This window comes from Oncorhynchus clarkii, chromosome 23 (assembly GCF_045791955.1).
Source record: "Oncorhynchus clarkii lewisi isolate Uvic-CL-2024 chromosome 23, UVic_Ocla_1.0, whole genome shotgun sequence".
NCBI lineage: Eukaryota > Metazoa > Chordata > Actinopteri > Salmoniformes > Salmonidae > Oncorhynchus > Oncorhynchus clarkii.
Genome location: NC_092169.1, coordinates 27,373,999 through 27,396,576, shown reverse-complemented (window position 1 = coordinate 27,396,576; position 22,578 = coordinate 27,373,999). Strand labels below are relative to the sequence as shown.

The following is a 22,578-nucleotide window of genomic DNA, read 5'->3' as shown; positions in this document are numbered from 1 at the left end:
CATTTAACCATGGAAAGATGACTGGGAATATGGCTGATTATAAACATTGTAGTAATTCCCTCCACAAGGCAATCAAACAAGCGAAATGTTGGTATAGGGACAAAGTGTAGTCGCAGTTCAATGGCTCAGACACGAGACGTATGTGGCAGGGTCTACAGGCAATCACAGACTACAAAAAGAAAACCAGCCACGTCACGGACACCGATGTCTTGCTTCCAGACAAACTAAACACCTTCTTTGCCCGCTTTGAGGATAATACAGTGCCACTGACGTGGCCTGCTACCAAGGACTGCGGGCTCTCCTTCTCTGTGACCGACGTGAGTAAGACGTTCAAACGTGTTAACCCTCACAAGGCTGCCAGCACAGACGGCATCCCTGGCCGCGTCCTCAGAGCATCCGCAGACCAGCTGGCTGGTGTGTTTACGGACATATTCAATCTCTCCCTATCCCCACATGCTTCAAGATGGCCACCATAGTTCCTGTACCCAAGAAGGCAAAGGTAACTGAACTAAATGACTACCACCCCGTAGCATTCAAGAAGTGTTTTGAGAGACTAGTCAAGGATCATATCACCTCCACCTTACCTGCCACCCTAGACCCACTTAAATATGTATAGCTCCCCAACAGGTCCATAGACGATGCAATTGCCATCATACTGCACACAGCCCTATCCCACCTGGACAAGAGGAAAACCTATGTAAGAATGCTGTTCATTGACTACAGCTCAGCATTCAACACCATAGTACCCTCCAAGCTCATCATTAAGCTTGAGGACCTTGGTCTCAAGCCCGCCCTGTGCATTTGGGTCTTGGAATTTCTGACGGGCCGCCCCCCAGGTGGTGAAGGTAGGAAAACATAATTTCCACTTCGCTGATCCTCAACACTGGGGCCCCACAAGGGTGTGTGCTTAGCTCCCTCCTGTACTCCCTGTTCACCCATGACTGCGTGGCCTTGCATGCCTCCAACTCAATTATCAAATTTGCAGACGACATAACAGTAGTGGGCTTGATTACCAACAACGAAACAGCCTGCAGGGAGGAGGTGAGGGCACTCGGAGGGTGGTGTCAGGAAAACAACCTCTCACTCAACGTCAACAAAACAAAGGATATGATCGTGGACTTCAGAAAACAGTAGAGGAAGTTATTTTTTATAACTTAACGTTAGCTAGCTAGCTGACAAGCTAGAAACAAACCAAAACATTGTTTTGAAAGTTGATTTTAGTTTCCTGGTTTGCTAGATTGACATATACTAAATACATTTTTAAACACGTGGGGTTATTGGTGTTAAAATACACCAGTTATGCTAATTTGGACCACCAAGCTGCTGATGTTATGCAGCCTGTAGTTTTTGTGTTCATACTTTTTAATAACGATAATGACAAGTTTGATTTCGGACAACAATAGAATGTTTAATGATGTCACTGCAACAACGGTCAATAGACGTAGTATAATTCAGCGTTTCGTCTTGAAATCTTTGGTTGTTTAGAACATGGCATCACATGTGAATCCTTAAAGAGATGGGTGGGGCTAAAGCTTAAGAGGGTGGGAAAGATGCTAAGCGTGGTGTAGACACAGAAGAGCTCTCCAGTAGGTGTACCAAAACGTTCAAGGGTCATTTTTTTCAAAAGTGGGGTTACAAGTTTATTAACTTTCAAAGCGGAATTACTTTCCATTGTTCTTCAAATGTAGGGTATGATATACCATTAGCTCTGAGTCTTTACTTTTATCCAATGTAAAGAAGTTTGCTACATAAAACAGAATTCAGCCTGTCAGTCTCATATGATTATTTTGGGGAATGTAAACTATTTATTTATGTTACAAAACAATAAAAAGCATTACTGTTTGACAGAAAGTGTCTTTTTGCCATGATTTCCAATTTGGGCTAAAAAATGACCTCTGTTGGCACTTTTAGGGGTTGAAATATGTTGCCGTTTTTAGGGTTAAGGATATTTTATTTGAATCAGAACTTCACACAGTGTTGTTTTCCCCTTTCCCACGTATTATTCTTCATAACGCCTTCTTCCACCGTCTATAGCGGGGATATTACGCAACCTCAGAAATGTTTCAGCCAGCCATATTCAGGCATTTGGTGACACTTATGTTGTTATAAAATACTGTATATCTGCAAAAATAATAAATTATGATGAGAACTGATTGCACAAACAAGAGATTACCTGTCATGTTACTACTGCACTTCACCGGGTTCAACAAGTACAATATAATGGTGTTGTGCTGTTCCACGATTCACAATGCACAGGAAAAAGTCTACCTAATGGTCTTCAATTCCAACATTGAAACTGAGGGATGGGAATTGAAACATTAAAACAAATGTCCCTACCCTACTTGCGCCTTACAAGGTTACAAAAACCCCTGTATAGTGTTAGTTTTCTGTGTTCTAATACATCTGTTTTGACGTAGAACCACATGCTTTCTGTGACTTATGTTTTGAACGTTACAGAGAGAACCACCCAATCAACACGTAGCAATTCAGACCATCCCCATGTGATGGATGGGCCATCTCAGGAGCAGCTTCCTCTGCTCAGTATAACACATTTGCTGAACAAGATGAAACTATGTTCCTGAACAACTGCTGGTACTGGTGGGTCTGTTTTATATATTAAATCAACAGAGGGACCGTACTGAGAGCGCTGAAACACAAAACTGACATTTCATCAGCACTGTGTACAGTGCAGGGTTGCTACTGTTTACTGGCTTACAAAGCATTAGATATAAAGGAGCTGATTGACATCTCCAAAAACCAGAATAAGATTATAGAATAACTTAGAATATTAAACAGCAATATATTCTGTTATCCATTGTCTGAGTTATTTCAAAAGGCATAACATGCTAAATGAGGACGATCTAAGTTAACCATGACCATGAAACCATAGGAATATGAAGGTCGATTCGTAATTGTAACATTCTTCGGCAAAGAAAGAAAAACACCCTACACAAACTTTAGAGGATTGTCATGGGTTGTTTTATGTCTGTTTTCAGAGCAGCCGTTTTGTGGTGTGTCTCAGAGTAGAGGGTTGTTGATGTGATGGGTGGCAGGGCACCTCTGACTCACTGCAGGCTGTAATTCAGCTTGGGGCCCTCCCAAGGGGAAGGGGGCAGTGTATCAATCTGCCCTCAGTGTGGCAACTGTTTCCCTTTCCTTTCATGTGGTCGGGGGGGTTTACACTAAGAAGCCTGTATACTTGCTGAGAGTTCCTTAAAATAGGAGCTCATTCATCCTAGCCCCATACGTTATAGAGAGGGAGAAGTGTAGCTGGATTGGAAAGAATCCATTATATTAAACAGTAGATGGGATTGTAAAGTGCTAGAAGTAATCATGCCAGGCAACAGGCCACAGGAATGCAAATCATCCTTAGTTAAGTTAGCAGGTGGCCTCTTATATTCATTGAATGTCAACACTCTTTTTCGATGGAGCGCGCATAACATCTGGGCAGGCAGGTCACTGTTTTTAATTAAGTGAAACACAGTCACTCAATGTTCTGCCACGTGAGAAAAAAATGCTATAAAAAGGGGAGGGTGAGGGAAGAAAAAGTACATTTCCTGTGTTCGGTGAATGTCAATACAGTTGTGTAAATACATATTAATCTTTAACCTAATCCCTTTGGTTACCTACATTTCCAAGTGTACTGAACATCCCTGGGCAACCAAAGGACTTCTCTGAAAGTGGCACGTTCTCTCACACTCTTCAGGAAGCCCTACTTGGACTGATTTGTCAGACCAGGGGTGAATGTAAGACCTAGTCATCCCAGGTCTCGGCTCTCATTTCATAAGTGAGCCACTATCGTGAGAGCTTGTCATTAGTCAGGGGAGTGTATGCACCTGTTGATATAACGTTCTTTGATTTGTCCCTGATCTGCTCACTTTACAGGTGCAAGCTTCCAGCTTCCAGAATACAATTTGTGTGTGTGAGAAGTAGATTAAGCTGACTTTATTCGTCCAATTGTACAGAAGGTCCAAAGGATATTTCGCTTCCGCTTTATCCCGACCCCTCCGAAAGCCACACATACACACATGTTGGAGAGGTTGGAGCAGTGGGCTGCCAAAGCCTACTATCTTGCCAGTGGAGCAGATGTTGTGGGGTTTTAAGTGCCTTGCTCAAGGGCACAACCGCATGCAACGCCATCTAGGATTTCATACCAACAACTCTCTGGTTGTTTGCTCCTGATTTTTCCCGTCAGACCTGGGATTCAAACTGTCAGCCCTCTGGTTGCTGGCTCGCCTCTCTAACTCCTAGGCTACCTGCCGCTAGGCTACTACATAAATAATACATGAAAAATATACTTTATGTATACTGCATAAACATGTCTAAGTTTCAATCAATCGAGCTCTTGTTGTGTTAGTGGTTATTAGGGGCTATTTCCTCAATGGTTAACTATTTGTTATTTTTTTCAATTTCAGCTAAGTGGGAGCTGGAATGGCAACTATGTCAAAAATCATAGCCCTGATATAAGAGGTCTTTCTCTTTTTATCTCGGAAGACAGGAGGGCACTGTCAGTAGTTAGAAAATAAGAACTGTCTTGAACTGAATTGTGTCTCCAAAGTGTTTGTGTGTAACAGATTAAACAGAATACATTTAGATATTCTCCCTCTTGGCAGTTATCTTCCTAATAGCTTGGATGTCCTAGCTAGTTGATTTAAAACGGTCACTTCTCTATGGCAACCCCATGCACAACGGGGCTTACCAACAGCTGCTTGGCAGGGCTCAAGTATCTTTCATGATTTAGTGCTAGCAAAGATGAGCACAGCACAACAACAAGCACTGCTATCCCACCACTGTAACTCAAACCCTGATGTTACTGATATATACTATGCATCAAACAATAATGTAATGGTAAAACATTTGGGCACTGTATGGTCTAAACTATATATTTATTCTACATTCTCCAAAATAGGAGGGATGCCTCTTTCGTGCCTAGTGACTGTAGATCACCACACACAGCAACAAATAGGATGTTGTAATCCTCCCTGTCAGGAGAGAGCAGAGCTCTGCTCAAAGCTCCCAGCACCACTAAATACTAGCACTCTCTCACAACACCGCAGATTTACAGGCTCCCTGGGTGGACCCCTATGTTTATATCATACTTGTCAAACATTTATAAATCTCAGACGGTAGTCCGGCAACATAAAACATCCATAGAATTCCAAACACTAATACACGAAGACAACCTGGAGGCTGGCAGCTGGATGAAAAAATAGGCATTGAAGTCTATAGAATAAAGATATGTTTGTCAATTGAGTTTCTATAAGGTGGGCTTGGTGTTTTAGGGCCCTTGAGGGTGGAAAAAAGACAGTTATTTTCAAGTTAAAATGGAAAATCTTTTAAGGAATGTAAGTTTTCTGTTAACTTTTTTAGGTGTTTTCGTTTAGTTTGTAAAACATTGAAAGTATTTGAAAGCAATATTTTCAAAAAGATCATTTAATAATATATAAGCCACACTCTAATAATACAATAACGTGTACTTTTCCCAAACATATATTACTCAAATTATGATGAAGCATTACAACATGACAATAATAATATAATATCCATAATAATACAAAAATAACAGTGATATTACCACAATTGGGCAAACAATGTATTTTCTTAGAGTAGTTTCATTCATTATGTATTGCGTATGTAAAATGAAAATATATACTGGCCGTAAAGTACGTTTTTAGGGAGCTACTCCACAACTTTTGTCTAGTTCTCATATATTCCTACAATAGACTGTTACTGAACTATGACATTTCCTGGGTCTGAGAATATAGCAGGCCAGTCCTCATGTTTTTTCAGTGAATGCTATGGAAAGATATATTCAACAGAATGCATGACATATTTGACGTAGAGGAAGTACCTTTCAGCATAATTTATTTGATAGAAAGCATGATATATACATAGATTTTATAGCCAGAAGTCTAACTATAGATTTTATGATAGACTATTTGATGCCTGTGTACAGTGTAAACATGATTAACGTCAAGGCCAGAGGAAAAACGCTAGAGTGTTATTCAAGGAGTCCTATTTGAAATACTTAATTTACTATTTTACATCATACCTTTAATGTTATTAATGTTGTGCCAGGCTGTTACTCAAATGACATGAATACAGATTCTGCTTTTAACACATCTGAAGGAGAAATCAAAGAGAGTGTTGCAAGTTGCATACATGTAAGCTAGTATAGGCTACAGTGTGCATATAAAACCATATTAATACAATGTTGATGCAATAATTGACACTATATTTGAAATAAGATAGCTACACAAAACATGTTCAACTGGTATGTCCTAAAATATGACCTCATTTAACTGTAGCAGCAATATGTAAACCTTTTTTGAGTGGTTATAAAAGTTTAAACAATGGTTTGAAAATGAAATCCAATGTAACAGTTTGAAAAACAGTGATATCGGTGTGCTTGAATAAAGCAATATTTTGGAAAGACTGGTATACTTTGTTGAACCGTATCCAATAAACAATAAGATCCAAAATATTGATATTATAGATATTATAGAGATGTACAATGAAATGCTATAACTATTACAATGTAATTGTATATGTTCGCTATGGCCTATAGGAGAGAGTGCTAAGTGATGTCAAATATACATGGACTAATACTCATTGTACAATATTGAGTGTTATCACAAAAATAGGGGGAAATAAATAAGTTAATAAAACTAATATATACATAATACTGTACAGCACAACACACATTCAGATCTATCTATATTGATGTGAACTTTTCCAGCAATACCACATATCTGAAATACAATCCTGCTTGACCCATTAATGGCAACCACATGACCTAACAACCATGTTTCTGTATTTCTTGAGGATGACATTTGAGCTGTCATCAAAGTAAAGCACAGATATAGCGTTCAGCTTGGTCGGTGCACAGCATGGCTTTGGCACATTGTCAGGGAACATCAGATGGACCTGTGGAAGCAAATAGAAAGGACTGAGTATACAAAGGAGATTGGTCATTCCCGCGAAAATAGTGCCTTTTGCATCCCTTTTGATATTTTAAGTAGGAATTGTGCACCAATATTGATTTTTAAAAGCCTGGTATATTAAATGAATAGCCTGTTTAATATAGACCACATGGAGAATTCAATAAATCTTTTTTTTTTTTACATGAATGAAGATTGTATGAATGAACATTCTACATTTTGACATGTCCCTCTGTGACCTCTAGGATTTTAACCCACTTGACCCCAAAATATCTCCATGTTTTCATCATCATTGTAAACACTTCGCTATTTTGTTGCTTTGACAAAGTCAACCCTGTTACTTTTTTTTTTACCTCGTGAGAAAACGTGTTAAACTTGTTTTTTATTAAGTTGAACATGTGCTGTTTATGACAGAATATTACAATTAGGTGAAATCAAAGTTGTACTGAATTGGTGGAACGACCCAGATAATTGGTGGAACAACCCAAAGCTGCAGTTTGAGCAGCTTAGAAAATCAATATGGTGTGGAATTAATTATTACCATATTGGTAAAGCAATTCAATATGAATTCATGGGAAATAAGCATCTTTTGAGTTTTTTTTACATACCAGGGTTTGCACAATGGCGTGATTTGTCGCATTCATATGTGCATTGAGTGGAAAGGAACATTCCCCATCGCAGTAAAAAGCAGCATAACCTTCCGGTGCAATAATCCAGTCCTTCAAATAGAATAAAGAAAATACAAAATAAGCATCAAAGTCCTCCTCTTTAATATTGAAGACACTTTATTGACACTTGATGTGTTTTCTTAAGTCTGTCTGTTTCTGGTCTACTGCATTTAATACAATAGTTGAAACTAAAAGAGGTGCTTTTTACACACACATATTTGTAACACACATGCTATGACCACTTGTGACATTAAGCTCTGCCATGCTTATGTAGAGTAGATATGGTATGGTTCAAATAGTGTTCCATCTTTCCTACCTGCCATCCTAAGTCTCGGAAGCTGACGTAAAGTTCATGCTTCTTACAGGCTTGTTTTTGCTCACTGGTGTTATGATCTGAAAACAACAAACAATGAATTAATCCCTCAAGTCTGCAAGTTTATCATTAGGCTATTATATACTGTAGTTGTAGACGTGAGTTTTTTCTTTCATACAGCACCTGTGAGCACATATTGTTTGCCCACAGTACAATTATTTTTTGACAATAGGAAATTAACACCAAATCAATTATTCATGAAATATTACCAAACTGTTAACAGCAAATAGCAGCACCAACTCATGTATGGTTATTACATTCATGTGGCCACTGAAGGGTTGTTGACTGGGTATCCCTAATGCACTGAACCACATCAGTTAAAAACAGCTGTCAAAGAATTACAGCCAAATTAAAAGAACTAACTGAGATGGTCATAGTGGACGTTCTGTGTAGCTTAGCTAGAGTAGTTGTGTGAGGTGATTAGTACATATTCATATCCATATACCATCTTTATGAGGAGCTGAAAGAGGTAATAGATTAGGCAGGTAGGTTTACTATTTTGAAAATGTATCTGTTTTATATTGATCTACATCAGAGATGGGCAACTCCAGTCCTCAGGGGCTGAAGGGGTGTCACACATTCCCCCAATGCCTATCAAAACACAGCTGATAAAACTAATTGTATTCTAAATAAGTTGAATATTGGAGTCAGGTGTGTTGGCTGTGGCAAAAGTGTGACACCAATCGGGCCCATGAGGACTGGAGTTGCCGATCCCGGAGCTCCATCTTTCCTGCAGTAGATTATTTCGACTTTTGATCCATTAATTGGAGCAGCATGCAGTCAAAACAAGGCTCCTTGGCAACAAGAGGCTGCTTGAGTAGACATAACATCCTGGAGTGTGTAACAGACTGTTTTAATGCAATGACAGGGAATAACAAATGGGACTGTAAGGTTTGCCATCAACCTCAAAAGGTGTTTCATTATCTGAAGTAAATTTGCCAACCAACACCGGTCCAAACCCAAAACAATTTCAATGATGGTTCACTCTCAGAAGAAAAGGGTACAGTTAGGGTACAGTATTGTTTCTTGGGGTACAAAAGATAAAAATATGCATAATGTACCTTCAGAGGTACATATATGATCTCACATGGTACTAATCTATTTATTTTGAACATAAAAGTATAATCAATATAGGCGTGGCTTAGTGGGGACGTGGCTTTCAGTTAGTTATTTTGGGCCACCTGTGAGTGGAAGTGATGTGCCAGTTTAAGTGGTCTATGGTTATGTTAATTAAAGTTTGAGCATATCCTTTGCCAGTTCTGAAGTCTTTATAAAGGCTTACTTATGTGACAAGAAAGGAGCTGTAATTTATATTAACCCAACACTGAGTAACCTTGTCAAAAGGTGGTGTAATGGTTAAGGTGTTGGCTTGACAGTCGCTGGATTCAGGTTTGAGTCCTGGTCAGGCTGTCCCCTGAATTGTGTCAGAAGTGGGATGGTGGAGAGACATGTACACTTGAGGGACTTGTTATAGAAAATAAGTACATTTTTGCCGCTTAAAAATAATGTGGTGGTACCCTAAAAAGGCAAATGCTACATTTAGTCTCTTTTAAGGTACAAATTGCAAAGGTACAATTATTTACCTATAACTAATGTTACAATGGACATACCTTACAGGGTACCACTACAGTGACAAGTGTTTGTATCCCTTTAAGTACAATTCGGTACCTTTTTTTCTGAGAGTGTAGTTTAATAAGCCCACCTCCACTTTTGGGTGCCCGTGGTGATTCCTGTTGACCACCTGATTTGTTGCGGTTGTGGTTCTTTCTCTTTCCACCAGCAGCCCTGACAGAGCGCAACAACACTTCACTGGCCTTGAAGAATGACACTAGGAATGGCTGTTTGGATTGTGGCCCATTCCTTCCAACGATGCCAGCAGACTTCATGTTTATACTCCGTCCTTTTAAAACAACAAGCAATGTGAATAGCAGCAAACAGAAGCATAATTAGATCCTGTCTAATCAAATGCGTTAATTTAAGGGAGCAATTAAACAAAACAAAATAGGGTAAAACGGTGTCATTAGAGTATATTTTGGAAGCTTGCATTGTTCATATGAGCAAAGACGTATGCTAAGTTCCGTTTTCCAATTTGTATGATATTGTACGACTGCTATATGACCGCTATTCCATTCATAATGTAACCTAACGTAACGTAATATATCATTCTAAATGGAGGAAAACACACAAACCACAAAGATCATTTATTATTTATTTATTGTCATATGTCATCAGCTAATGTATCTGATTCATAGATAATCCCAAAGAACATTCCATCAATGTCTTGTGGTTTTAAAGAAGATAAAAATATCCGTCTTCCTAGTATTCTTGTCATAATTGTTAAAACAGTCAGGTACTACTTTGGGTTTTGAAATGTTTTTCTCATTTCCCCACACACAAAAAAAACTTATACCAATGAAAAAAATTAAAAACATTTGATGTTTCTCCAATCTTAGATGCAGGAATTATGGCTCAATTCATGATAGTTAACATGCATTATTATCCAAATAAACTCTGTAACATTAACATTGTGCTTTAAAAAAAAGGAAAAATGTATCTAAAACTGCCTTAATCTTTTAAGCCTCTTTTGACATGTGAAATATCAGATCCTGTTCTGAAGCCCCACCTCTATGAGGGATGGGCATCTCAGGATGATCTCTCCTACTACGTGACATGAAAATGATCTGTCCTCGACATGAAACCAAGCAACAGGTGTTCCCCTGGGGTCAGTTCTCCTTCCCCTATTGATCTCGCAGTCAGTCACTGGGCTCTGTTTTCTCTTCACAGGGATTATCCTACCTTTGCTATGCATAGGGCACACAACGCTATCTGTCCTTCTCTCATCTGACACACAGGTTATGATATGGTATGTATCTCTTCATGTCTGATAAACATCAACATCTCAACCTCAAACCTTGACAACACAGGCCTGTCCTCTCCTCTATGGACAGCTGTGTCTCCCTCCAAGATGGCAAAGAACCTGGGTGTGACCTTGGAAAACCAGGTTTCTCTTTCTTTCGCAGAGAACATCAATGACTCGGTCCGGTAGAGACTGCCTCTAAAGTAGTGGCCCCCAATTACATTCAGCCGTGGGCAGATTTTTCATTGAGCGGATGGTTGGGGGACGGAACATATAAATAATTTGTACACTGCAAATTGACCGCAAGAACCCACAAAAACAGAATAATTTCAAACCTTGATTACATTGAGATACAATCACATCTGCCTCTATTTATGCGGGGGAATACTTGGGAACAGATTTCTTAAATTAAAATCACTTTAATTTCCTGTTGATTTTACAATATTTTATGTCCAAGATCAAAAATTACATATTTTGTATATATTTTAATTGTTTTGCTCAGAAAACTAGGGGCCAAATAAAATCACCCACGGGCCGAATTTGGCACACAGGCCGCCTATTGGGGAACCCTGCTCTAAGGCATCAGTGAATATCTACTCATTTCTCACAAGCTATTTAACACAGCTCCTAGACCAGTCACTCATCATCTTGCTTGGATTACTGCAACTCTCTCCTAGTCTGGCTCCCCGGTTGTGCCATCAGAGCTGTGCAGCTCATCAAGAACACTGAGAGTTTTTCCAGAATCTCACCCCATTTCTCAGCACTTTCACTGGCTACAGTTGGCACACCAGATTTGGACAGAGGTTTTTTGGCCCTCCAGGACTGACATTGAACAGCCCTGGCCTACATTGCTTTGGTGGAAATTTCTCTTGCCAATCTGTATGCAAAGATACATTCCTGGATTGACCAAGCCTGGTTGTTCCTTACCTGGATAAGAGTGTCTACTGAATTACAAAAAATAGTTTTAAGGCAAACTACTTTGAAGCCTGGGGTAACTACAAAGTTTAACTGCTTTTCTATATTTAATTCCCTACAACAACAAAGGCAGATTAAAAATAGTGTTTCCCTTACCATCCAAAGTCTCCACAGAGAGCTGCAGACCCATGTTCTGCAGTGGGTTCAGCACCCAGTGGTTACTGGTGGCTGTGATGTCAAAGACCAGCCAGCCCCCATCAGAGGCCTTGATCTTTTTGGAATCCAACAAGAATGTCTCTGCATCCCTGTTAAGGAAAACATTTTTATAAAATCAATAAAAAATAACAAGTGAATGCATGAAATAACTTGACAGATGGCAATACACATATATTACTATGGGTAAACTTTGATTTACTGGATAAAAAATATTTAACACAGGGGTGATATAATTGACGGACCTCACTCTGCTCTTTGAGCTCTGGAACTAATCATGAAATTCCTGTTTATGCACCTTAGTGTTGTTAAAACTTGCAAGGGCCACACAAAGAGAGAACACATGCTTCCTCTGGGTCGTTTAGACTTGGAAGCAGTCAAACAATTAATGAGGCCCTGACCTGCCATATTGGAAATCATTACATAAACAAAGTATCATTAAATAATCACTACATGATGCCATTTATTCCAGCATTCTCGCTTAGATCTGAGCCAAAAACATCCTTTGACAAAAATGTATCTTCCTAGTTAAATTTGTTGTTCCATGTGCTCTATCCTTTAAGCCCCATATTTTGACATTTCTCTGAAATATACTCCTCTCTATAAGGAGTGCCTAATGACTCTTTAGCCGGATTAGAGACAATCTGTTTTCACAACCGCACAAAATATGGATAAGCAGAATATTAATCAACCAGTCATGTATGTACTCAAGGCTATAATTTCCAAGCAGTGAAAAAACACATTTAAGTAAGAGATTTGTCTTTGCTCTACCACCAATTTTAAACCATATGTGACTGAACCGTTGAGCAGTTCAACACCAGCTTAATGATGGCTCCTTGGGGGAGGAGCAGAGAAAAAGGTGCTGAACTGTGAAACTCTGAATAATGTTTATCAAGCTGAAAAGTCACAGTTAGGAGCTGAGGAGCTAAATGTGTGATGGCTCCAGACCTCGGTGAGCCATAAAAGAGAATGCGATGACTGGGGCCTGGGGCTTCAGATGGGAGAGTTCAATGACTTGGACCTCCAGAAAAGCCCAAGAGGGTCATATCTCCCCTTCAATCAGCCTCACACATATTTGGCCAGTGAATGTGGGCCCTGCTTTAAGTAGACCCCTGTGTGTTCAGCTATGTCACGGCTTCCCACTTCCGGAACATTGTTAAGAGAAGCAGGTGGGCATGAGGGTTATGATGGGAGCCCCCTAGGCAGCCCCTAATGGGCCCACATGGCTTCAACTGAACTGGGATGCAACAAGCCGCCTGACAGGCAACACATAGACCAGGAGGAGTGATAACTGATGGACTTCCGAGGCTTCACAAGTGGTGAACATGCTAATGGAAAAGCTTTATCCGTGGACTATATTTGTAAGGGCCCGGTGTGGTGAGAATGAGGCGGAACAAGGTTGGAGATACAAGGATGAGGTTCACAAATAGTCAGTCAGATGAAAGGAGAGCAATATAGGCAGTGCTTGACTTGGAGTGAAATAGGTTCCGGTACTCATTTTGGGTGCTGGTACTGTTTATATTTAGGTGCAGGATCTCCACAACACCTTTGAGCTAATATTCTATAAGAGGAACAGGAGCTCAAGCAGTAGAACATTTTAGGTGCCGGTCCTGAATATAGAACACTTGTAGACCAGGCAAAGATAAACTGTAGAATTCATAGATTAAATCGATTTATTTAGTTAACATGTGCAAATGGAAATGAATGTTTGTTCCAAAGTTTCAATATCTTATTGAAAACATATTATTCATGCCCAAATGCAAATAAAGTCCAAATGTATGTTTGGTCTTAATCAAAGGAAAAACATAATTGGACCAGAATGTATGCCTAACCATGTTGCTGAGTCTGTTTACACAGGCAGCCCAATTCTGATATTTTGCCAATAATTGGGTAAAAGATCAGATTTGGGCTGCCTGTATAAACACAGGCTTATTGCCTCCTTTCTTGTTTGCTTCATCTTAAAATATTGTTTCATCATACACCAAGCTGTGTAGGCTACTGACTGAATTTACCACAGCTACTACTTTGACTTCCATAGAAGACATATAATATAAACAGCACAATGGATGTTTTTAGTTAACAAAAGAAAGGAAACATAAAAATAACCTTAATATAGCCCTTAATCCATCCCAGATTTTCTCCCCCATTTGGAAACAAAGTTAAGATAAAACAAAGGTATAGTTAATTAAGCTTCTAAATAATAATATATACTTGTGACAAGCTTCCATTTCGTGGCATTTCTGATTACTTTGTGTCACTTACCAATCTAACGCCAAACGTGTATATCAGGTCATGATTTTATAATTCAAAGGAGACAAATGACCTTCTTGAAGACACTTGAAATAAGCACATGAATCAGGATAAAGTCCTTCCAAACTTCCATGATGTGCTAGTGTAAACAGGATGTATTTTATTTTCTGCCTAATTGCCTGCCTCAAGTGTTTCACAGAACAGTGCAGGTTTTAAAGGGACATTTGAAAGCCTCCCTAGGATTACGCTGACACAAGCATGTCCCCAAGTGCAGATGCTCAACTTTAGACAATGTTATCTAAAGACAGCCACTTTCAAATGCATCCATTCACAAATTCGAAACTCATTTAAAGTGACAGTCAGAGTGGAGCTGAAGGATGAGACTAAAAATAAACAAAAGATAACTATTGTAAAATATACTGTGTCCGTAAAATGTATATAGTATGTATAAGCTGGAAGTAGAAGCCTAAGTGTTGTTGTCCATTAGTTTACTCAAATTAGGGGAGGGGTGGTAGGGTAAGGGGAAAATAATAAAGGAAAATATATATTATATATATATATATATATTATTTTTTTTACACAAAAAATATATGGGGGATTGGAAATGATGGAGACAAATACATTGATGGAAGCCACAATCCATCTGCAATATTATAGCTGATCTACCCTCTAAAAAAATAAATTGTAATAAATAACTGTAAAAAAATTAAAAGTGGCAAGAGAAACAATAACAAAACGGTATCTCTGCCTTTGTTTTGGTTCAAAGCTGAGAGATGGGGCTGGAGAACTCTCAAATTCATAGACAGAGCTATGGATAAAAGGACATCCATGGTATCAAAATTATAGTTCTAACCATGTTTTAAGGCTATATAGTGTTTGTTTACATTCAGTTTGTTTGTAAACATTAGAGTAAGACAAGCTTATATTTTGGGTTCTGATGGGGAATGACATTTGAATTGAGTTTATGAGGCACTTATAAGTCATATTCTTCAAGAATCAATAGGTATACGTAGTTCATTTATAAGTCCAAAAATGGATGTAGCAACCTGCTGACTGGCCCTTTAAGATGTGTTCAATTTCACAATGAGTTAGGTTCCCTTTTATGCTATGGTGATTGGTAGATTGGTTGGTTGATTGATTGATTGATTGATTGGTTCATTGATTGGCTGATTGATGTATTGATTAATTAATTCATGAAAGTATTTATTTGAAAATACATTTACAACTATATCACTGAGAGATTGCATCTCACATATGATAAAGAGTTCTTCCATTCTCAAAATATCCTGCATCAAAACCCAAATCAGCAACCATTGTGATTCTCTATCTGGCAAAAAGGCTACGGTTGAACAAGGCAAACTGGTTTGTAAACTCACATGGCTGCACCTTTTATGTACAGTGATTCAGGATGCCTATAAACAATAATAGGGGACATTCGAGATGACTGGTTCCTCTCAGTTAAACAGAATAAGATGTGCTTTCTCTTCCCTTCGTATAGGTTTTTGACTGAGGAATCCACCACTCTAAACCATAGAATGATCAATTACATACAAAAGCCAATTCAGTTCATAACATTTACATTTAGACACAATTTACAGTGACAGTCTAAAGAGGTATACAACTGGATGTTAAGGATACTCTACTGTACACAGTACTGTTAGAGAAAAACTACCTTGTGGAACTTTATGCGAATCATAAAGAATATAAAGGTCAGTTAATTCTATAGGTAGCCTTCAATATATTCTGTTTCTGCAGAGAGAATTTTAAATGTACATGGCTGAATGTATATCCCATTCCACAAGAATTTATAAGGTGATGGTGTACTTTATATATATATATATATATATATATATATATATATACAAAAAATGAATTGGGATGATTTGGGGGTGTTGAAATGAAGGTCAGATGGTGCTTACTTGTTTTGATATTCCTTGATGACCTGGTAGATGGTGACCTTCAGGGTAATGTTCTCATAGCGGGCATGACTGCCATCTTTATAGATCCGAAACTCAGCAGCAGTCACCGCCTCTCCCTCTGGGATCTGAGTCAGGTCGAAACGAAACTCCTTGTAGTGTCTCCGCTGATGGGAGAAATCTTTGTCTTTCTCCACTGAAAAAGAAGACTGGTCCATGAGGACTAAATAGAGGATTTGCATAACTGCATAATATTTAGAGAGGCAAGCATAAGCCTTCAGATTAGTGATTCAGATCAGTGATTATTATTACTGATACCTTCCCTGAGCCACAATAGATACAAAATGTGTTGCACAGACAGAATGTGGTGTGCCAGCAGTAACCTACCTAACTGAAAAAAGGTAATTTATCAAATGTTTTCACATTCCAAAAGCCAATCCAAACATTTTGACTCCAACAAAAGCACTCTCCAGTCCATTTAATCAGTCAACTGAGTACAGGTAGCAGTTTCCAGACAGGCCCTCCACTGTGTGCCGAACTGCATTCTCTGCCCATGATGAATGGGCTGTCAGTTAAGAAAAACAGGCTGATTTCAATTAAAGACACTTTCGTCTGCCCCTCAACGTGACAAAAAGAGACCAGACAGCCTTTTTTGACAAGATTTGAGTGACTGCTTTGACCTCATTTGCCAACCTAATATCGACCTCCTGTAGTTCCTATACAATACATTGGCCGTGTTTGACACAGGAAACCCATATTTATCTTTCTCTGACCAATTTGTTTAAACGTGTTTTATCTGAGGACAATGATGAACGAGTTTATACTGAATATAAAATGTGCACATAAAAAATGTTACGTAATTATCAATAGAAAAACACAAACAAAGAAGAGCAAAGACGAGCAGAGTGTATTTTCAACCCTGTCTGCAATCAAAGGCATGCCATTATGCAGTCAAGAAGACACAAAGTGACAGCTAACCATCCAACACTGTTGCTAAATAGCAGCATAAAAGGATTGGGAGTTGAGGTGTGTTAGTGTTCTGGCACAGCCAGTGAAATCATAGAGTCAGTGAGTCCATTTCACTGATAGTTTATCTACAGTGAAGGTCTGTGGTTGCTTAACACACAAAGGTCAGGGGTCAGTTCTGCCTGTTACAGATTGGACTTGCACCATGATTAGCTATGGCCAGTAATGTGAAGCAGAAGTGAAGCATTTCAAGTGTCAGATAGCTGCAGATTAATTGGGAAGGTGGTTTGACTCACTAAAAAGTGTCTGCCACAGTTTCAGGGAATTAACTTTGTTTATGGAATTCATTTTTAATTACAATTTGGAAGAAGAGGAAGTTGAGAATGTATACATATTTTGCATAATTTCTCATCGTTATGTCGACAAGAGTGAAGATGCATTTTTGTGAGTACATCACGTAAATGATCTAATAATCAATAATAATCACAACATACTTCTATGCTACAACTATTAGTATTATAGGAGTTAGTAGTAGCATTAGTGTAGTGAAGTCAATTATTGCTGTAGTAGTAATACTTGTGTAAATAGTCTCATTGTACACTTTACCACTGACTGTCCCCAGAATGAGAGCACAGAGCTTTCAAGGCTGACTGTGTACATGCCATGCAGCTCTAAGTGGAAACAGATGTGACAGACCAAGGTGAGGGATTTTAAATCCAACAGCACCTTCACATTAATACATTTTACATGCTCACGCTATAGTACTCTTTAGCTGTATCTTTTTATAAGCCTCTTTTTTGTAAGATGTGTCCTCTGTAACTGTCATTTTTGTTTATCATACTAGCACATGTAAACAAGTATAACATTTCACTAGCCTCCTAACAACAAATCTTATACTTTATTGTTTTTTACCGCTGGTGTACTATCCCTTAAATACACATTTCACTCTCCATTGGGACGTGATGCTTAATGAAAAATGACACAAAAACGAATTAACAATGCTACTGCCGTTACATCTAACTGCCCAAGCCCAGTGCCACATGGAATAAGTGCTGAAAAAGTGCAGGCTTCACTCAATCGCTTTCCTTTCTTTAACAACAGGAAACAATTAAGGTAAATTTAACCAAGGTCAGACAGTCATCTGATAAGTTATTATGAACTTCTGGGTCAAAGGTCAGAACTACTGATGAAACATTGTGTAAATTATAAGAAAGCTTTTCTGTACGCTACAATAAATGTTGACAATTTCAAAACATATAAATACTCTAATTGCGGGCCTTTTGTGAAGTATTTTGATAAACATATATTTATTCAAAATACAAGGCCTGTTTCCTAGGTAAGTCAAATATGACGGGTTAAGAGAAAATGCATGTATTTTAGGGGAAGTGTGACATGATGATATTGCAGTTTAATATTTTAAGATCTCTATAGAGTTGAGAATTTCAAGAATCTCCAGACAAACTCTTCTTTCGCTTATTCAAACCTTATTCAAAGAACATGGATATGGTCTTCAAAATGTGGATTGTTTGTGCTTTTACCAGTGTTTAAGCGTGTAAATATGGTCCTGCATTAATATCAGGCATCTGAAAGGCTGAAGTAGGATCTGATATTAAGTTCGAAAAAGACTTCTAACTTCATAAACAGTACCCATGAAATGTATATTACTCAGACAAACAGCACTGTGATCTTTGAAGAGAATTTGCAAACATAGTTGTGAGCAGTGTGGCATTGTTCTTGCTATAGGTGACAAACGGGAAATTAAGGCCTGTTACAATAAGAATAGCCTACAACTCCTATTAATTGTAAATGTAACTGAATATCATCATTTTCTGCAACAAAATTAATATGCATACATTGGCTACTGTGGGGATATTTGTTAAACATGTTTAGGGTTTGTATTGTAGTCTAATGATTAAGATCAAATTCAAGAAAAACAAATAATCATTAATTTTAATATAATCAAGGTTGTTAAATTTACATTTTGAGAATCTACCTTGTATTTTTTATATATATATTTAAAAAAACATGGTCTAAGCATATGTTTTCAGCATTGAAGGACATTGTGTACTGACAATATACATTGTTTTTAATCATATATAAACGATTCCAAGGCTTAAAATACTGTGGTTCATCAGTGGCCACCATATTTTGTATTTAAAAAAAATGGTGCTGGAGCGCAAGGCATAAATCAGGCAGCTTGAAACTTTTCTCAAGTCAGTTCACTTACTTACCTAAGTTGACAAAGCTCATAATCATATCAGCATCGTTGAGATAGTTGGTGTCGTGAGATGTAGTGAGTGGAGGGATTTGGCTCGTCAGAGGGGCCGCGCGGTAAGGTTGCGCCACACGAGTGTATCCCTGCGGATAGCCGTAGTTCCCTTTACGCGAGTTTCCATGAGCCTTCCCGCTGAATCCTTTCCCTGGAACCTCTTGTATTCCCAATCCTTCTTCCTCCTCAGTAGTCATGGCATTGTACAGGTCAAGCATGAACAGGGGTGCTGAGGATGCTTGTTTTCCTGGAGAAAAGGGCCTTGGACGATGTGGTAAACCCAAAATAGAGAGAATCTCTCTTTGAATCTCTCTCCGTTCATGGTTACGCAATCTCCTGTAAATAAAACTAGAATGCACATGGTTGTCCCCTAAACCACAATGAACCCAGTGTAGAAAACTCAAGCAGCTACATAAAAGTCCAAATGTGGCCCGGTTCAAAGGAATGAAGGCTCTCATCTTACAATGATGTGTTTGATAATGATGTTACACAGGTATACAGTTGTTACTCGTGTATAAAATTGATCTCCATTTTAATACAAATATCACAATTTCTGAATGTTTTCTTGCAGGATAGCATACAGGTTACTCTGTCACATCACTTTTTAGGAGAACGCCTGCCTGCAATGATGTTCTTTGAAGTCTCACATCAATCTATGTTGTGGAGCTGTCCCTTCTCTTCGGCGTGAGGTCCCAGTTCCAGACATGCAGCAAGTTTTCTCGAGTCCTCCGCTTAAATCCAATGTCTCACTGTCACATGTTTCAAAGTAGACGCATCAAATGTGGAATTGTGACATTCTCTCGCACTTTTAACTCCACTTATACACAATAGCATGCAGGTACGCCCATAAAAGTCGAAAAAGCCCAACACCTTCATTGAATAGAAAGATAACAGCCCCTTTGAGTGATGTCGAGGAAATCACTAGACTATATAATAGCACCCGTTGCCACTCGTTGCCACAGCGCGTAACGTTTTTGGAAAATGAGTTGAAGCTTGTTGTCCATCCAATGAGTCCATACCACCCAGCCAGGACCAAGTTTTTGCATCCACCTCTAGCGGCCGCAATAAAACTTAACCGACATGAAGATGAATGTGGCAGCTCAGATGTGTAAGGGGAGACACTTGAAATCTGAAACCTGTCTTAACGAGTCAAAGAAGAACAACATGGCCATTTAATTACCTCTACAGGTTTGGACAAATCCGTGCGTTTTAGGAGAGGACATTTGGACAAATGCGTAATTTGATTGTGTAATTTTAGGTGGTGATGAAGGCACATTTGTAAATTAATTGAATCTAGAAATCTATCAATCAACGTTCATATTTGACGACATACAACGTAGGTCGATGTCTTATTTGGATAGGCCCATCTATTTTCAAAAGGTAACATTTTTCTGATTATCTGAAAAAATTACAATTGAGCTCGTTGCCTTGATGAGAAGACAATGGGCTGGTGAGGTGTGACATGTATGCAAGTTATCCTGAGGCCTCAACCAACACCTGTCCTACCTGGGAATATGGTCGTAATTACAATGATAAATAATGGGTATCAAATAAGATTTTTTTTAAGGCATGTGTAAGCCTGTGTATGCGGTGAGAAATTGGCTACTTTGCCAGGTTTACAATATTATAATTGATTCGGTATTTAATTATTTAAATATTTTATAATTCATATAAATATTATATATAAAATATACACTTTTTAAGGGGTTGATTGCAATAGTTAACGTTACATGCATTAACAACCTGTAACCACTTTGTACAGTAGGCCCACCTCAGCTTTATTATTATTATTAATATGTATTATACAAGTGTCCAAGTTATCAGTTTTTGGTTGGCTCAGGTGCAGTAGCTGTGCTGTCAATATGACCATCAAGACATATCACAGCATAAGGCATGTTGTATAAAGTATTTATTTTTATTTCAATTGACTAATCACCCCATTGATTAAATGATTTAACAGCCCAGTTGCAGAATTATAACCCCATTGCGCCATCTAGTGTAGGATTCCTACATCATCTGTTAAAACAGAAAGAGATCGAGTTTGGGAAACCCTGGCCTAGCCTAAATAATAGTCCTTTATGATGGCATGTTGACGAAAATACTCACTATAAGCTCGTTTGAGGGATATCATTTCTTTCTTTAAACATTTTCATTTTATTTAATTCATCAACTTGTTATACATTGGGTTTCAGGGTGTTTGATGGTTGCCTGAGTCATCAGGCCACTTTGATTGGACAGTTAATTATTTTTATTATTATTTTAAAAATGCTTCAAGCTCTGTCAAGTTGGTTATTGATCATTGCTAGACAACCATTTTCAAGTATTGCCATATATTTTCAAGCGGGTTAAGTCAAAACTGTAACTTGGCCACTCAGGAACATTCAATATCATCTTGGTAAGCAACTCCAGTGTATATTTGGCCTTGTGTTTTAGGTTATTATCCTGCTGAAAGGTGAATTTGTCTCCCATTGTCTGTTGGATAGCAGACCAAATCAGGCTTTCCTCTAGGATTTTGCCTGTGCTTAGCACCATTTTGTTTATTTTTAGCCCACAAAAACAACACCCTAGTACTTGCTGATGACAAGCATACCCTTAACATTATGCATCCACCACCATGCTTGAACATATGAAGAGTGGTAGTCAGTGATGTGTTGTGTTGGATTTGCCACAAACAATACTTTGTGTTCAGGACATAAAGGTCATTTCTTTGCCAATTTTTTTGCAGTTTTACTTTAGTGCCTTGTTGCAAACAAGATGTATGTTTTGGAATATTTTAGGCTGTATATGTTTGCTTTGTCCACTCTGTCATTTAGGTTAGCATTGTGGAGTAACTATAATGTTGTCAATCCATCTTCAGTTTTCTCCTATCACAGCCATTAAACTCTAACTGTTTTAAGATCAACATTGGGCTCATGGTGAAATCCCTGAGAGGTTTCCTTTCTCTCCAGCAACTGAGTTAGGACGGACACCTGTATCTTTGTAGTGGCTGGGTGAATTAATATACCATCCAAAGTGTAATTACTTTACCATGCTCAAAAGGATATTCAATGTCTGCTTTTTTGGAGGGAAAACATAATTCCACTTTGGCATTATGTGGTATTGTGTGTAGGCCAGGGACACAAAATCTCAATCTCAATACATTTTAAATTCAGGCTGTAACACAACAAAATGGTGGAATTCTTATTTAATTTGCATGACACAACATACAAA

General features: G+C 38.4%; 1 protein-coding gene and 1 long non-coding RNA gene across 2 annotated transcripts; one reads left to right on the top strand and one right to left on the bottom strand.

Moving 5' to 3' along the window:
* Positions 1-5,417: 5,417 nt before the first annotated feature.
* LOC139382026 (bone morphogenetic protein 5-like) lies at positions 5,418-22,485 on the bottom strand. Its single transcript, XM_071125956.1, has 7 exons — positions 19,331-22,485; positions 16,137-16,329; positions 11,911-12,059; positions 9,685-9,882; positions 7,926-8,002; positions 7,550-7,660; positions 5,418-6,927 (listed from the first exon to the last, which is right to left on the bottom strand). The coding sequence occupies exons 1-7, from the start codon at positions 19,824-19,826 to the stop codon at positions 6,778-6,780; spliced, it is 1,374 nt and encodes a 457-aa protein (XP_070982057.1). The 5' UTR covers positions 19,827-22,485; the 3' UTR covers positions 5,418-6,777.
* Positions 17,353-20,100, top strand: LOC139382028 (uncharacterized). Its single transcript, XR_011628614.1, has 3 exons — positions 17,353-17,543; positions 17,722-17,799; positions 19,977-20,100. It is a non-coding gene; the product is annotated as an uncharacterized lncRNA (long non-coding RNA).
* Positions 22,486-22,578: the final 93 nt, after the last annotated feature.

What these genes read in the sequence shown, in the direction of transcription:
- LOC139382026 (XM_071125956.1), bottom strand. Translation starts at nt 19,826, where the DNA reads ATGAGAGCCTTCATTCCTTTGAACCGGGCCACATTTGGACTTTTATGT. An exon ending in TATGAGCTTTGTCAACTTAG is followed by an intron (nt 16,330 to 19,330) that starts GTAAGTAAGTGA and finishes CTTCTTTTTCAG; the next exon opens with TGGAGAAAGACAAAGATTTC. An exon ending in ACGCCATTGTGCAAACCCTG is followed by an intron (nt 6,928 to 7,549) that starts GTATGTAAAAAA and finishes TTGCTTCCACAG; the next exon opens with GTCCATCTGATGTTCCCTGA.